This window comes from Phoxinus phoxinus (assembly GCF_949152265.1).
Source record: "Phoxinus phoxinus genome assembly, chromosome: 7".
Classification (NCBI taxonomy): domain Eukaryota; kingdom Metazoa; phylum Chordata; class Actinopteri; order Cypriniformes; family Leuciscidae; genus Phoxinus; species Phoxinus phoxinus.
In genome coordinates this window covers 8,702,726-8,717,533 of record NC_136882.1, presented here as the reverse complement: position 1 = coordinate 8,717,533, position 14,808 = coordinate 8,702,726, and the positions used below count along the sequence as shown (strand labels likewise).

Genomic DNA, 14,808 nt, shown 5'->3' with positions numbered 1-14,808 from the left:
TGCAATTAAAACCTGGCGCGGTCCCAGTGATAAAACACCCCATTCATGTAAGTACAACGGTATCAGATTTATTTCTTGTGCTGGAAATCCCCGCTTGACTCTATTGCTCCGCCCACGCCCAGAATCAAGGACCTCGGCTTTTTCCGGATAGAATCGGAAAGCTGTATTTTTAGTTTATAAATATGATAAAACTAAAGACTTTTTGGAGATATGAAGGACGCACTATTACTCTATAGGTACTCAAGATTAACATGAGATTGACTGAAACTAAGTATTTTACCCCCCCTTTAACATATCACATTAAACCCTGCAAATTATACTTGTTAAGTTGTTAATGTTAACAACACCAGCATTGCGTGACTACATTTAATGCCCTTCCGATATTATCCTTGTTTTCGCATGGGCCGGTTGTAGTCTCTTTTTTTCTGTAGCCACTCCGAAGTTCGAAGTCTTTTGCAATTTACAACGGGTGAATCTCGTCACTGGTGATTGTCGTTTGAACCTTTCTGGGTCCGCTATCAAATTGACAAGTTTAATTATATCAAGTGCTGTGAGAAAAGACTACAAATCTCCATTTCCAACATCCTCACACGCAATATAGCCGACTAGCCGAGACTCCTTCTTCATGTGTACAAATGTGACGTAATGAGCAATATAGCCGACTAGCCGAGACTCCTTCTTCATGTGTACAAATGTGACGTAATGAGCAATATAGCCGACTAGCCGAGACTCCTTCTTCATGTGTACAAATGTGACGTAATGAGCAATATAGCCGACTAGCCGAGACTCCTTCTTCATGTGTACAAATGTGACGTAATGAGCAATATAGCCGACTAGCCGAGACTCCTTCTTCATGTGTACAAATGTGACGTAATGAGCAATATAGCCTACTAGCCGAGACTCTTCTTTATGTGTACAGAAGTGACGAAATGACGCAAAGACATGCTCGAATTTCCCGCGGAAATCCACCAGTACCACTGGAATTAAAAACATTATTACAAGCTTACCGTTTTGAATCGAGCTACGGCAAGCAGATAGTTTTGAACACTGGCAGGTTATGTAATTGCTCACAAATATATTTGGGATAATTTTTATCCCCAAAAAGGTACAGACTGCAGCTTTAACCATGATAAAGAATGAAGAAATATTCTAAACGATTTCAAGGGCGCTAATAAAGAGATGTTGGTGATCATGTGTAGTGTACGACGGCTGTGAATTACACTTGGATGGCTCTGCAGATCTCCTCTGATGTCTTGCCCACTTTTTTGAGGGTGATGGCCAGGTTTTTAGCCCTGTTGGAGTCCAGCAGCAAGATTTTATTTGGTCCTTTCTGAGACGTCTTCTGTTTGCTGGAGGTGAGGTCTATGGCTGGACCCTGTGCTTTCGTCTTAAACATCTCCTCAAACTCATCCACATTCAGATCCTGAACAGAAGAAACACAGTCACCATTGATCATTACATCCTGATCTGTGTATCTGATACTGTAGTGATAGCAGCCAGTCTGGCATCCTAACGCAAATCAACATACAACAGCAATTCAGTATATAGAGAAAAACAAATCATTATTTCTCCTCACATCGTAAAATGGACAGTCTAATAATGTGTGTGTTAAAACATCTGTGCTAATCCGTCATATGTAATGCACTTGAGTCCTCTATTGTCAAAAGTTTGGGGTTTAATGTTTTTGAAAGAAGTCTCTAATTTATTTGATTAACAATTCCGTAAAAACAGGAAAATTGTGAAAAAAATATATAATTCAAAATTACTATTTTTTTATTTTAATATATTTTAAAATGTAATTGTATTGTGATTGACGCAAAGATGAATTTTCACAATATCCTTCAGAAATCATTCTAATATCCTAATAATAAACCTTACTGACCCCAAACTTCTGAATGGTAGAGTATAAAAATACATTATAAAGATATATTTTATGCATCAGAGTACACATGGTAATTAATTTTCATGATTGTAACCTCAGCTGCAATACATTATAAGAATAACCAATTCATAGTTACTCTTGTAAAGAACATTATGTAATAAAACATATAATACAAAAGTGGATGTTGATCATGATAATAGATTAGATTAGACTCTCATGGCATTAGACTCATAATGCATAATATATGTACATTACAGAAAGTATTACCCTGCAGTTTATGATGTTACATTAATGTTTTTTTTAATAATTATAATAATAATATTGAATTATATTGCAGTATAAGTCTGTATTTTGTATTGAATAGATTTTTTTTTTGTGTAAAAACAGACTTTTTTTATGTACTGTAACAAAACAAATGGTTTCAAAATGTTTTTTTTTCAAAGTCTTCATAACTGTGTCTGTCTCACCTCAAGTATTCTTTCGTCATCGATCTCGTTGAACACGGTGCCGTTGATCTGATTGGGTTTCAGCGCCACCCAATTAAACACCGGCATACGGAACTTGGTCTTGATGGGTTTCTTAATCTTCACAGCTACACAACATGACAGAAAGAACACGTCAGCATCATGCAAATCACACACACACACAAAACATGCAGTCTGATCTACTGAGTTTGTGAATAGCAGGCACAGATAGGACGGGTTTATCTGCACACATATATGAGGGTTCGTGAGGAGGAAATGTGTGAACATGAGATATTTCGCATTGTATGTACAGTATCTACAATCTCAGGCTCAAAAAAAAGAGCTCTAGTCTCTCATAGAGTTGGCAGAAAAGTCTACACACTCCTGTTGAAATTGCAGCTTTCTGAGATGTAAAAAAAAACATCAAATTAAAATTATGTTAGATCATTTTCCACCTTGTAAAATGGTAAAATGGACTGCATTTATATAGCGCTTTCACAGACCCAATGGCCTCCAAAGCGCTTTACATGTTGCCTCACGTTCACCCATTCATACACCGATGGCGGTGTCAGCCGTACAAGGCGCCATCCAGCTCGTCGGGAGCAGCTGGGGTTCGGTGTCTTGCTCATGGACACCTCGACACTTGGTCAGGTGGAACCGGGGATTGAACCACCAACCTTCCAGTTTGTAGACAACCTACATGAACCACTGAGCCACTGCCGCCCCAGTTATTATATTATGTAATATAATAATGTAATATTGAAACCAACAAAAATCATGCAGCAAACCTACCGTCAACTGTTTGTTTAAACACATTCTTGAAAATATCTTCTTTTGTGTTCAGCAGAAGAAAGAAAAACATACAGGTTTGGAACAACTTTAGGGTGAGTAAATGATGACAGATGTTTCATTTTGAGGTGAATTATCCCTTATTGTATGAATTTTGTTGGTTTCAATATTACATTATTATATTGACATGATTTTACTTTGATTCATTTTACATGTCAAGACAAGTCATCTTTTTTTAATTTAGCACTTTATAAAATGCTGATTGTTTCAAAGGAAAAGGAAAATAACAGAATCAATGATGTAAACTTCATAAAGGATGAGACAAATTATAATTATTCTGTAAAGTAGCTCTACAAAAGACAATAGTGTCACTATTCAGTTCAGTTTAATTCAGTTCATTACAGTGTTGATGTTACAAAATTCAACAATGGGCCATTTTCACATTTCTGGGTTTCTCAGTAGCGGAAATCGTCATAGTTGGGTAACTAATATAATACAAAGTATAGTTTTATTCAATATAGTTTTATAAATGTATATGTATATCAAACAAAACAAAAAAATCAGCAGTTTAAATAAGGGTGTGTAGACTTTTACGGTAATACCCACTGTATCCTGATGAAAATCATCATATTAACAAAATATTCTGATTCTAAATCACAGATGATCCCATTTTATGATCCCGAGAGACACAGACTCCCACAGGGAAGATAAATGAGATCTCAATTGTTCTCATGAAGTCACAGGCTTATATCAGCAATCTCATGTGTCTCCTCTAAAGATTCAAATGAGATCTCAACAATGTCTCAAACTGCTCAGATTTGTCAAGATATCAAATCTTTCTAAGAGAATGATCTGAGCTATTCATTCTAAAGCTATATACTCTTGTGTCATTTTATTTGTGTCTATTTAGATTTCTCTTAATGAATTCAGAGAAACGTGAAACCTGACTGAAAACTGCATCTCTGAGCAATAACATTGTCCTGTGTGTTTAAGGAATGAGACACTGACAGATGCTCAGGGCTGTTTTTGGGTTTACACCATGAGGATGTGACTCAAACAGCGTCTTAGTATGACAGTGAGTCAAGTGTTGAGTTTCCTTAGTTTGTAGAGGTTCATACTTCATAGAAACTTCCAAAATGACCCAGTAAATGACTGAATCTGACTCAGACACAGCAAACGCAGATTGCAACAGGCTTGAATACGGCTAAATTAAGATCCAGCGATATGAATCTCTGATCAAAGGTGACAAAGAGGGAGTGAATAGAGTCCAGTCCAGAGGAGGGTTATGGGTAATACGATGGTGTGATATTAGGCCGAGCAGAAAAGAGAAAAAGTCACAGCATGTATAAAACATTCCTGAATTTACGCAACTATCGTCTTATCTGACAATCAAAACCTGTAAACGGCACGGCACACTGTTTCAACATGCAAACACAACACAATCAAACACGTACTCACACAGCGGACATGGCATTTTTAGTCTTGTGTTTCACATTCATTTAATGATGAAATTAAGAATATAGTAATTTAACACCAGTTGATTTAAAGTCATTGCAAAAATGCCTAAGAAAAGTGAAAACAGGTTGTGCAGGTTGTGCTTTTTTTTTTTTTTTACACAGACTTTTAGGCATTTTTAAATATAACTTAAAGTCAGAAATATATTCAACAGAATTGAGTAAAAACAAATTGTGAATGCTGTCCATACTCAGTGTTTGAGTCACTGTGCAGTAACAAGATTCAGTCCTCAAGGGGGCGATATAATCACATTTAAATGTTTTTAGTAGGCCTACCTCTACACAGGATGTTATCATACAAGAAGTAACTAACTATAAATAACAATTAAACTAACTAGCTAGCTCAGCAAGATTTCCTTCAGATTGGTGTTACACCATAACAATGGAAAAGGGCGGGGGATTCCTTGAGTAACTTAATTTGAAAATAAGTAATCATTGTAGATTCTAGAGTCTATATACAAAAATACAAATAAAAACGTGGCAATGTAATTACAAGAACCCACTCAAAACTCCACAGTGATACCAGAAACCAGAAAAGTAGCCAGAAAATGACCAGTTTAAAAAAATAATCTTTGCTCTTGAATTATTGCACTTGCCATATTCCTACTGTTTTGACCCATTCAATATAACTATATTAATAATAATGCGGATTTTTATTGTGGTTATTTGATTAAAAAAAATATTAAACCAAATAAGAAAAATAATAATAATACCATTGTACTGTAAAATATTATTTAATAAAAAAAAGTTTAATAAAACAATATTAATAATTGTATAGTACAACTATACATTTAAGGTGATGATACACAGGGCAACTTTTTGAGCAATGTTGCCGTCAACAGGCAACCAGATGATACAGGGACCACGACCAATCTAAATTATCCAGATAGAAATTAGAAAGTATTGCCCATTTTCGATGGGAAAGTGCCCAAGCAACAATCACTCGGCAAGGTTGCCCTGTGTATCATCACCTTTAGAGTATAAATATATAATACTAATATTTATTTATTTTCAAACATTAAACCATTAAGCTTTTATATTGGCAGAAAATCGCTGGGAGCCATTTTTCTTTTTATAGGTTTATAGTTCTGTCAGGACCACTATCGTTCTGTCAGGACCCTGCGCATCCATAAAGCCTAGCATGGATCAGAGCAGGGAGAGCAGCAATAACCCCCCTTAGGCCGTGTGTCCACCAAAGCGTTTTTTTCACGCGGCTGGCGTGTTTTTTCAATTGTTTTCAATGGGAACGCCGCGTTTTTAGAACGCCAGGAGTGTAACGAGGCGCTGAGCGGGTATTTAACACTCAAGCGCTGAGCGCTCGCCGTTTTTTACAGGTCGCCGAGAGTTGAAGAATGTTCGACTTTGGGTAAAACACTGTCACTTTTTAGCCAACCGTCCAATCACAGTGGAGGAGGGGCGGGACTAATACCACACGGACCATATTCTGTATCATAGCAACGATGCGTCTCAACTGAAAAAAAAACTGCACTGCCAAAACGCTCTCAAGCGCCCGTTTGAAGTTCAAGTTTTCAGCAGAGCGCCTAGATTTTTCAGCTGGCTAAAAACGCTTTGGTGGACACACGGCCTTAGGGTAAACAGAACAGAACCAACATGTTTTGCAGATATCATTAATTCAAGATTTTAAAGTACAACATAATTCGAGAATTTATTCTGATTCAAGGGGAATCAGAATGCCAAATCCTGACTGACGAGAGGAGGAGCTGGGGATGGAGGAGGGTAATTCAGCTGCTGATAATACTGGAGGAGCTTATATATGTATACAGTGATAGGCGTCGTATTCCTATAGGTAGACGTGGATCAGCTGAGAGTCAGCTGATTGCGAGCTTGACTAACGTGACCTGCCAGAACTGACGCTACGCTTGATGTTTATAATCGCTTCTCTTTACAAATCTGGTGAAATGTGAGGCACTGACACACATTGTGTTTTCAAATTCATGTTATAAGTGACCGGAACTTACAACACATTATTCAGAGATTGAATTCGTGTGGAGCAGCATTTACTGTGAACAGAGCTGCTCTGAGACACTGAAAACACTGGATTAGATGACCACTTACGTGCTTCACTCTGAAACACACATATACTCATTTAAATATGAAATATATGGAATCGCAGTCTTCGTGATTTAATAATTGCACTAAGTCATATCCAAATTTTTACTATATTTTGATATATCATATCATGCAGCCCTACAGAGTACCGGCAAAAACCATAGAAGAACACTTACTCTGTGGTGGCAATGCTGAGAATGCAATTCATATTTGTATTGCGTTATGAGTTGTATTGTAAGTGAAATAGCGCTTTGACTGCTGGAAGCATCTGCGTTTACTAGATTTACAATTCTTAATGGCAAATAGATCTGTAGATCTGGTGTTGATGTGAATTGTACTTTTGTTTTCCATGAGGTCGCGGTTCATGGCCTGCGCTCTGGAAACAGAGATTTTGTCTGCTGTGGAGTGTAGAAATAAGAGCTTACATCTCATGGAACATGTGGTCTCATAGGCTGGCATTAGAGTCCAGTTATTTACTGAACTCTGTAAGCGAGGTCTAAAGAATGTTCCTCTCTGGGTTTTAAACGGTAAGGAAAAGTTCTGCAACACAGTGTCCCATTTCATGCCCAGTTTCAAGAGGAACAACCTCTCTGAGTCGTTGTCAGATCAAGATTACAGAGGAACTGAGTGTGTTGTCTTAGAGACTAAAATACCATGACCACACACACACACACACATGACTAAGCACACGACTAAGCACACATAACACAACACAGCAAACCTACAGTACAGTTTGATGGGTCCCTCTATGGCGGCACAACAGGTAGAGCAGAAATAAGCAGAGAGAAAGAAGTGATTAAGAGTAGACAAAACACAACCTCTGCAGATCTGTGCGTTATTTTCCTGCATTTCCACTGAGATTCCTAAATAACTGCATTGTTTTATAAGGAAAGAAAAAGATAGAGATCAAGAGAGAGGTGGATTAAAGCAAACCTGGAATACTTTTTAGTAATAATAATAAAAAAAAGACAAGTGAAGACTGAATAAAAAAGGTAATAATTAATCCGTTGTCAATACTTTTTTTTACTATGGAAAATATTGTGCGTTTCATGACACTGAAGACTTTTTAGCCTTGCCATCACAGAAACAAATCACATTTTAAAAAACATATTCAAATAGAAAATAGTTATTTTTAATTAAAATTACTGTTTTTACTGTATTTTTGATCAAATAAATGCAGCCTTTGATAAACATAAAATACTTTTTCAAAAACATTGAACATTCTTTCCAACCCCAAACTTGTGAACTGTAGTGTAAATCCTGTAAGTCTTGAGCATTTTGAAACATCAATGAATGAATTATCCAAAAGTATTTTATGACCACATTTCCAATGTTGTGTACTCACACATTATAATAATGCATTCTTACTCAAATTCTCAGTAAATTACATGGTGAAAAATACTACCACCGTATATCAACTAAACTCAATGTACTAACATTGAAAGACACTCATCTGATGTAAAATCAAAGAGCTGATATTGTGACTCAAGACTTCAGCAGAACAGAAGTGATTCACTTGAGCGTGTTCAGACATTAAACCCGTTACAGGAAACGGGTGATCGCTATCGTTCGTCTCAGAGAGGAGACAGGGTGACAGCGGCACCAGAGACCCAAAGCCGCTCTGAACTGACGCGTGACCTTTAAACACAAACTAATGCTTGTTTATGTGGGGCGCATCTGGGACTAAATCACTGGGGGGTTTTGTTCATGTGATGTCTCTGCAATACTGTACCATACTTTGAGCATGCACATGATTGTTATGGTTTTGTCTTTTGTGTCGAGCAGGTTCTGTTACCTGCCAGTCCTGAGTTCATGATGACGGTTGGTGATCCACAGCCTGGAAGTGGAGGGGCCATGGGGGGTGGAGGAGGCATAGGGGCAGATATATCCACACCAGGACCTGGAAGAGGAGGAGGAGGAGGAGGGGGAGGGGGAGGAGGAGGGGGTGCTGGTGCTGGAGCAGCAGATAGACCGTTTGGTACTTGAAAAGATAAGAGGAAGAGGGAGAAAATGTTAAATTTTCCAGATTTGGGTCCATTTCTCACTATTAACTACAACTTTTGCCTCAGTAAACTCCGAATGACTGATTATCAATAGTTAGTAAGGTAGTCACGTTTAGGTATTGAATAGGATTTCTACATCTTAAGGGATGTAGATTATGGTCATGCAGAATAAGGCATTAACATGTGCTTTATAAGTACTAATAAACAGCCAATATACTAGTAATATGCATGCTAATAAAAATTGGACTCTAAACTAAAGTGTTTCTTTACTTTGGTTTTGAAATATGGACATTTTCGTGAAAAGGCTGAAACATTTCCTGCTGAAAAATCCAGCATGAATTACTTGTTGGTCAAGGTTTGTTTATGCTGGTTAGACCTGGTATAGTGCTGGTCTAACCGGTGGACCAGTGCAGTCATGCTGTTCTCAAGCTGCACTGAACTGGTGTAGCTGGTCCACCAGCATTCGCACTTCCCATGCTGGTGACCAGCAAACCAGAAACCAGCAACCTGTGTGATTCAGCCAAATGAACTAAATATTCTTATTCTTGAGCGCACATGTACAGTATATTGCATTTTTGATTTCAGAATAATATATTCAATTTCAAGCTTCTTGCAGCTAAACAAGTAACATTTAGTCTGTGTTTGAGTTTTGTATTTTTAGTTGGTTTTGCACTGCTTTCTGTTCTGATGCCTATAAGGGGCCGTCTGTATGCGAAAAAGGCGAAGGAAAAACTTTACCGTTTTTAGTGCATCATTCCAAACATAGGTATACCAATAGTAGTTCAGAAGTAGATCTGGCTTCTAAAAAGCATTCATTTTCGAACGTCCCTCACCTGACGCCGGCACAGGGGGAGGGGGTGGTGGAGGTTCAGGCGTGGGCACACCATGAGCCATCCCGTTAGCCACACCTCTGTGACTGACCAGGCCCTCACCGGACAGCCCAACTACGCCCTCCGAGCCTGACAGATGCCCGTTCCCCGGCGGAGGGGACGTCAGGATGGCTATGTCCCCATCGCCTTTCTTCTGGATCTTGATGGTTCCCTGTTTCTCCAGCTCGTGGATCTTCTTCTCCAGGTTGCACTGCCTCTGAATGGCCTCGTCCTTCTCCTTCACCATCCGCCGTAGTGTGTGCACCTGAGAGCTGGCGTCTTTATACACCTCCTATCACCACAAAGTTAACACAAACATAATGTAGAAAGCACTTTTAGACTTTAAAGCAGCCTTTCCCAAACAGGGTTCTGTGAGTTGATAGATGGCTAAATAAATGGGGCTATACAATTAATCAGAATAAAATTTAAATCATGATACAGCTTAGTGTGATTATTAAATCAAAGGCTGAGATTGAATTATGTATGTAGTTTGCTGCGCTATGTGTTTCAGAGTAAAGCGTGGTGTGATCTGGTGTTTTATTACTTTTTTATTACAATATCACATATTCACTTTTTATTTTATAGCACAATTGTAACAGTATTTCTGTCATCCATTTTGAATAATTAGAGTTAAAAATAATAAGAACAGTTCAAATCGCAATATATGACAAATTAAATGAAATAAAATATTTTGGCAGACTTGGAGTCTGATCAGACTGATATATATATATAAAAACTTTCCAAACTGATCAAACTTTATTTTATTTTTTTCAAATAAATCAGAAAACAAAAAAGATTAAATATTTGTTTCTGTTTTCTTACATATGTGACCATTAACCAACATCAAAGACACTGTGAACGTGAATGTGTCATTAATTTTTGGAAATAATAACTTAAAATCTCACAGGTACTTGAAATAAATATTTTAATGTCTAAGGGGTATATGCTATTTTCTTTTTCTTGACACTAAAATAACAAAAACTTGTTATTTTTTGTTAAGGGTTTTCAAGTCAGCATGAAAAACAAATCTTATTTTTGGAATGGATGATTAAAAAAATGTGTATTTCACTAATAAACTAGACCTGAATATGAATGATCACATATATGAAAGGTGCACTTACAGTGTACTTACAAAAGAAAGTAAAGAGTAGGAATAAGAGTAAGAAGAATATAAGGTAACAAAACATGATAAGGATAGTCAGGCTAATTTGGTAAGGTTAGTTATTACCCAGTTATTGCACTGTAATTATATAGAATATGTACATAGTTTACTGTATGTTGTAATTTGTACATGCAGAACATGACTGTTCAATGCTATCAATGCTTCTTTTTCAAATCCATTGGTGTGTACTATTATTGGCATAACCTTTAACGCAAATTGCAACTCAGAAGCTCAAGAGGAAGTGATGTAAGGATTCATCTTTTACCCGAATAGACTCCAGCTCTTTATTTCTCTGCATGAGATGTTTCTCCAGCTCAACGATTTTCGCCATCGCCTCATTCTCTGTGTCCTGTAACTTCTCTGTCAGCTAAAAAAAAACACAAACAAGAATCAACAAGAAATCGACTCCAGCTATGGAACAGAGTTATTAAGAGAACTGAAGACAGAAGCACAAATAAGCCATGTCAGAAAGCCTACCGTACATACAGTATTTAACTTCAGATTCACATTCATTATCACTTTAGTATTCTTGACCACTCTATTAAGAATATACGCACTTATGCTGTGGACTTTAAAAATCAATACCGCACTAATGAGGAAATTACCTCAGGTCAGGACGTCATCATTTGGCCAGAGGGCCAGCGGTCACAAAGTTGAGATCTGTTTAACTTTATGCAAATGAAGAGCGACTTTCGGGAGCGACAACCAATAGGAGTGAAGTCAGTGGAGCGCGTGTGATCATCCATCACTCTCTGACAGAGGCAAGTTGAACGAGAAGCTAATTTTAGCAGTCAGAAACTGTCCTATAAGTTGTGATATATCTCCGTGTACATACAGTGGTGTTCACAGTACTGACTCAGAGCCTGATCGGTTTTTGCCCGTTTGTTGCAATAAAATGGCAAAAAGCCCTCACAGTTCCTCGTTCATCTTTAATATTATGCATGTTATACTGATTCCATTTATATTTAGAATTTTCCTTCCAAAATGTTTGTTTGTAGTGGCAAGAAAACGGTTTTGTTGTCTACAACATGGAGAAACATCCGTGAATGTCACTCACAAACATTACTAGGCAACCAGTAGCGGGAACGCACACTAGCGACCTAACCGCCAGCCACAAGTCGCTTGTAGTGTGAACGTAGCTTAATACTGCTTAAAACCCCCCAAAATACAATGATCAACTGCACACTAACATGATCATTCATGTTAAACTGCTAATTCATTGTGTCAGAGATCTGGTTATCCACATATAAAGCTTGCTGTCATTCATAATGATATAATGCACATTCCATAAGGCTAATGAGCAAATATTGGCAATAAATGACAAACAAGACAAAGGTCTATTTGTTCTGTGGTGCTGCAGAGTCGAACTGAATGCTTTAAATGGAAAGCACTTAAATGTTTGTTTTTCCGGATTTGATCAGACATTGGTGAACTGTAAAAACATCACTAACATGAGACATGTTCTCCTCGAGTTCCTCCACTCTCTCCAGCGCTGCGTTCTTGGTCTCCGCGTCCTCCAACAGAGCCCCGACATCGAACACGTTATCCAGGTACGCTTGAATCTGCACATGCAGTTTATCACTCTCGGTGTGCTTCAGTTTCTACTCAGAGACACACAGAGAGAGAAAGAGTCACTCAACATTTAGACTGACACTGAACATTAGCCTCAGAAGAAGCAATCCAGCGTGTGTACTTACGTCCAGATATTCGTCCAAGCCCAGCTTTGTGAAGTCGTACTGTAAGTGCACTCTAAAATTCATGTCTTCCACAGAATGAACCACAATGTTAATGAACTGCATACAGGCAACCTGCAAGACAATATACACCATACAACAATTAAACCCACACATATGGACACATTTAAGATGAATTACTGATGAAGAAAACTGTTTTAACTTTAGAAATGCAAAATATCTTTATTATTAATGTTACATTTTGTAAAGCTATGCATGTTGTAATGTTAAAAGAGCTATTTAAATAAAACTAAATAAAATTTGCATTCGAAAGAACATTTATCTTTCACAAAGTTCTACATATCCCTTAACCTTCACATTCGTTTATTCAGTATGTTGTCTTATTACACGCTTATTACACATACAGAAAATCTCAACTGTTTGATTGTTTCTATCGTCACGAAATGTAAACTATATTATTGCTCAGCTCTTTATATAAAGTTGAGTATAGAAGTATATCCTACTTTATTCACATGCATACATACAGTACACTCACGCAAAACTATACTGTATACAATAGCACATCTCAACAGTTTGATTGCTTGTATCATCACAAAATGTGAACTATATCATCGTCCATCTCTAATCTTAAAGGTATTAAGATACTACTTAATGTTTTTCTGTAAAGCTGCTTTGAAACTATGTGTATTGTGAAAAGTGCTATACAAATTAAATTGACTTGACTTCACAGTTCTCTGAAAAAAATTGTCGTGACTTGTCAATCGCTGAATTCAAATGTTTTTATTTAATAAGTGCAGAACAAATAACACCCCATAGTTCCTACATAGCTGTGTTTCATGTCTCTCATATCACTCCACACTCTTTAATGACATACTATCCTCATTTCAACTCGAATCAATACATAATGTACATTTATTTGGTAAGTAGCTGTAGCTTATATGTAAGAAATTCAGATTTTAAAGGGGTGGTAAAATGCTCTTTTCACAAGATGTAAAATAATTATCTGATGTCTCTGATGATGAGTGTGTGTGTGATGTTTTAGCACAAAATACCCCACAGATATTTTTATATAGCATGTTAAAGTTGTCACTTTTTGAGGGTTTGCAAAAACACACTGTTTTGTGCCTGGCCCTTTAAATGCAAATGAGCTGCTGCAGAGGGCGGGGTTTCAAGAGCTCGTGTGTGTTAGCAGCTGCGATTACCTCACGCAGACACACACTAAAATGACAGAAACTGTTCTGCCTTTAATGTTAAAACGGAGTCAGACAAAGATGGAGAGACTCAAGAAGAAGTGACAACATGTAGAAGCAACAGGACGTCTCTGAATGGTTAGTTGATGAATTTATGTTGCTGATGTGGAGTTAACTATCTTCAATTAGCATATTCTGTCATGGTAATCTATAAATCGCTCGTATAGGAACTGTTGTGAGATGCACACAGAGTGACTTTCTATTGCATGTGAAAAGATACATAGTTTGAGCTGACTAACAAATGTGCTCGACTACAACAACTCTTCCTCTTCTCAACATGGACTGTGTTCCCGGGGGCGGGGCTTATGTACAGTTTAGGGTTGGTGATGTCACTAACACCGGAGGAATGTTGTGTAGTCCCTACCAGCCGTTTGTTGTAGTCCTTTTCTTTAAAAGCAAATATCTTCCTTTGCTTTGAACTTTGAGTGTTGTAACTTTACAGATATTGTTTATGCTCAAACAGCAACATTACACACTAACTAAAGTTAGAAAAGTGAAATCATACTCAACCACGTGTTTTTCTTTTCACATGTGCAAAGGGCTAAAAGGGCTGTAATATTATGACGTACCATTATGCAATAATACGATTACAACTTAATGAAGCTCTTCTGCAATAATCCATTTGCTTTTAAAATTATAACTCACAGCTGAAGACTGTCTGTCAATTGTACAGTGTTATGTATTTTAGAGGATTAATAAACATGATTGCAAAAAAAGAATGTGTATATTTGTATGTTGGTCGAACACATACCATGAAGTCAATGTTATTATCTTCATTCTTGAAATGTTCCATGAGTTTCTCAAACCGCTGATCTTCTGAGCACACCTGCAAAGCAATAACGTGAGAGCTCATGCAGTAAAATAATGTCTAGAGAAACTGAAATGAGATTTTGATACCAGGATAATAAGACATTGCAAAAACACTGTTCATTATCCAGTAGTTCAATTTATTTCACAAACCATCCTTTTAGGAAATGATATTAGCTTGATCTCTCCTTCCCAGAAACAAGAGACATGAATAAATAAAGGTGTGGTGTTCCTCCCACTAAACCAATCAATAACAATGTGTTTAGCAGGTGTGTGTCTACACCTATTTACTGTACAGGACTGT

The 14,808-nt window shown here is 37.3% G+C and overlaps 1 protein-coding gene across 9 annotated transcripts in view; it reads right to left on the bottom strand.

Annotated features, from left to right (window-relative positions):
- Nucleotides 1-14,808, bottom strand: part of fmnl2a (formin-like 2a) — a 119,118-nt gene that overhangs the window by 15,128 nt on the left and 89,182 nt on the right. For 5 of the 9 annotated variants that reach the window (XM_079619843.1, XM_079619847.1, XM_079619845.1 and 2 more), the window contains 9 exons: nucleotides 14,449-14,523; nucleotides 12,451-12,561; nucleotides 12,205-12,354; nucleotides 11,019-11,120; nucleotides 9,556-9,883; nucleotides 8,515-8,700; nucleotides 7,445-7,465; nucleotides 2,350-2,474; nucleotides 1,221-1,423 (listed from right to left, as the gene is read on the bottom strand). In XM_079619843.1, coding sequence (XP_079475969.1) covers nucleotides 1,221-1,423; nucleotides 2,350-2,474; nucleotides 7,445-7,465; nucleotides 8,515-8,700; nucleotides 9,556-9,883; nucleotides 11,019-11,120; nucleotides 12,205-12,354; nucleotides 12,451-12,561; nucleotides 14,449-14,523 — 1,301 coding nt within the window. The remainder of the gene's footprint in view (nucleotides 1-1,220; nucleotides 1,424-2,349; nucleotides 2,475-7,444; nucleotides 7,466-8,514; nucleotides 8,701-9,555; nucleotides 9,884-11,018; nucleotides 11,121-12,204; nucleotides 12,355-12,450; nucleotides 12,562-14,448; nucleotides 14,524-14,808) is intronic. The other 4 variants (XM_079619848.1, XM_079619846.1, XM_079619842.1 and 1 more) reach the window with 1 other exon arrangement.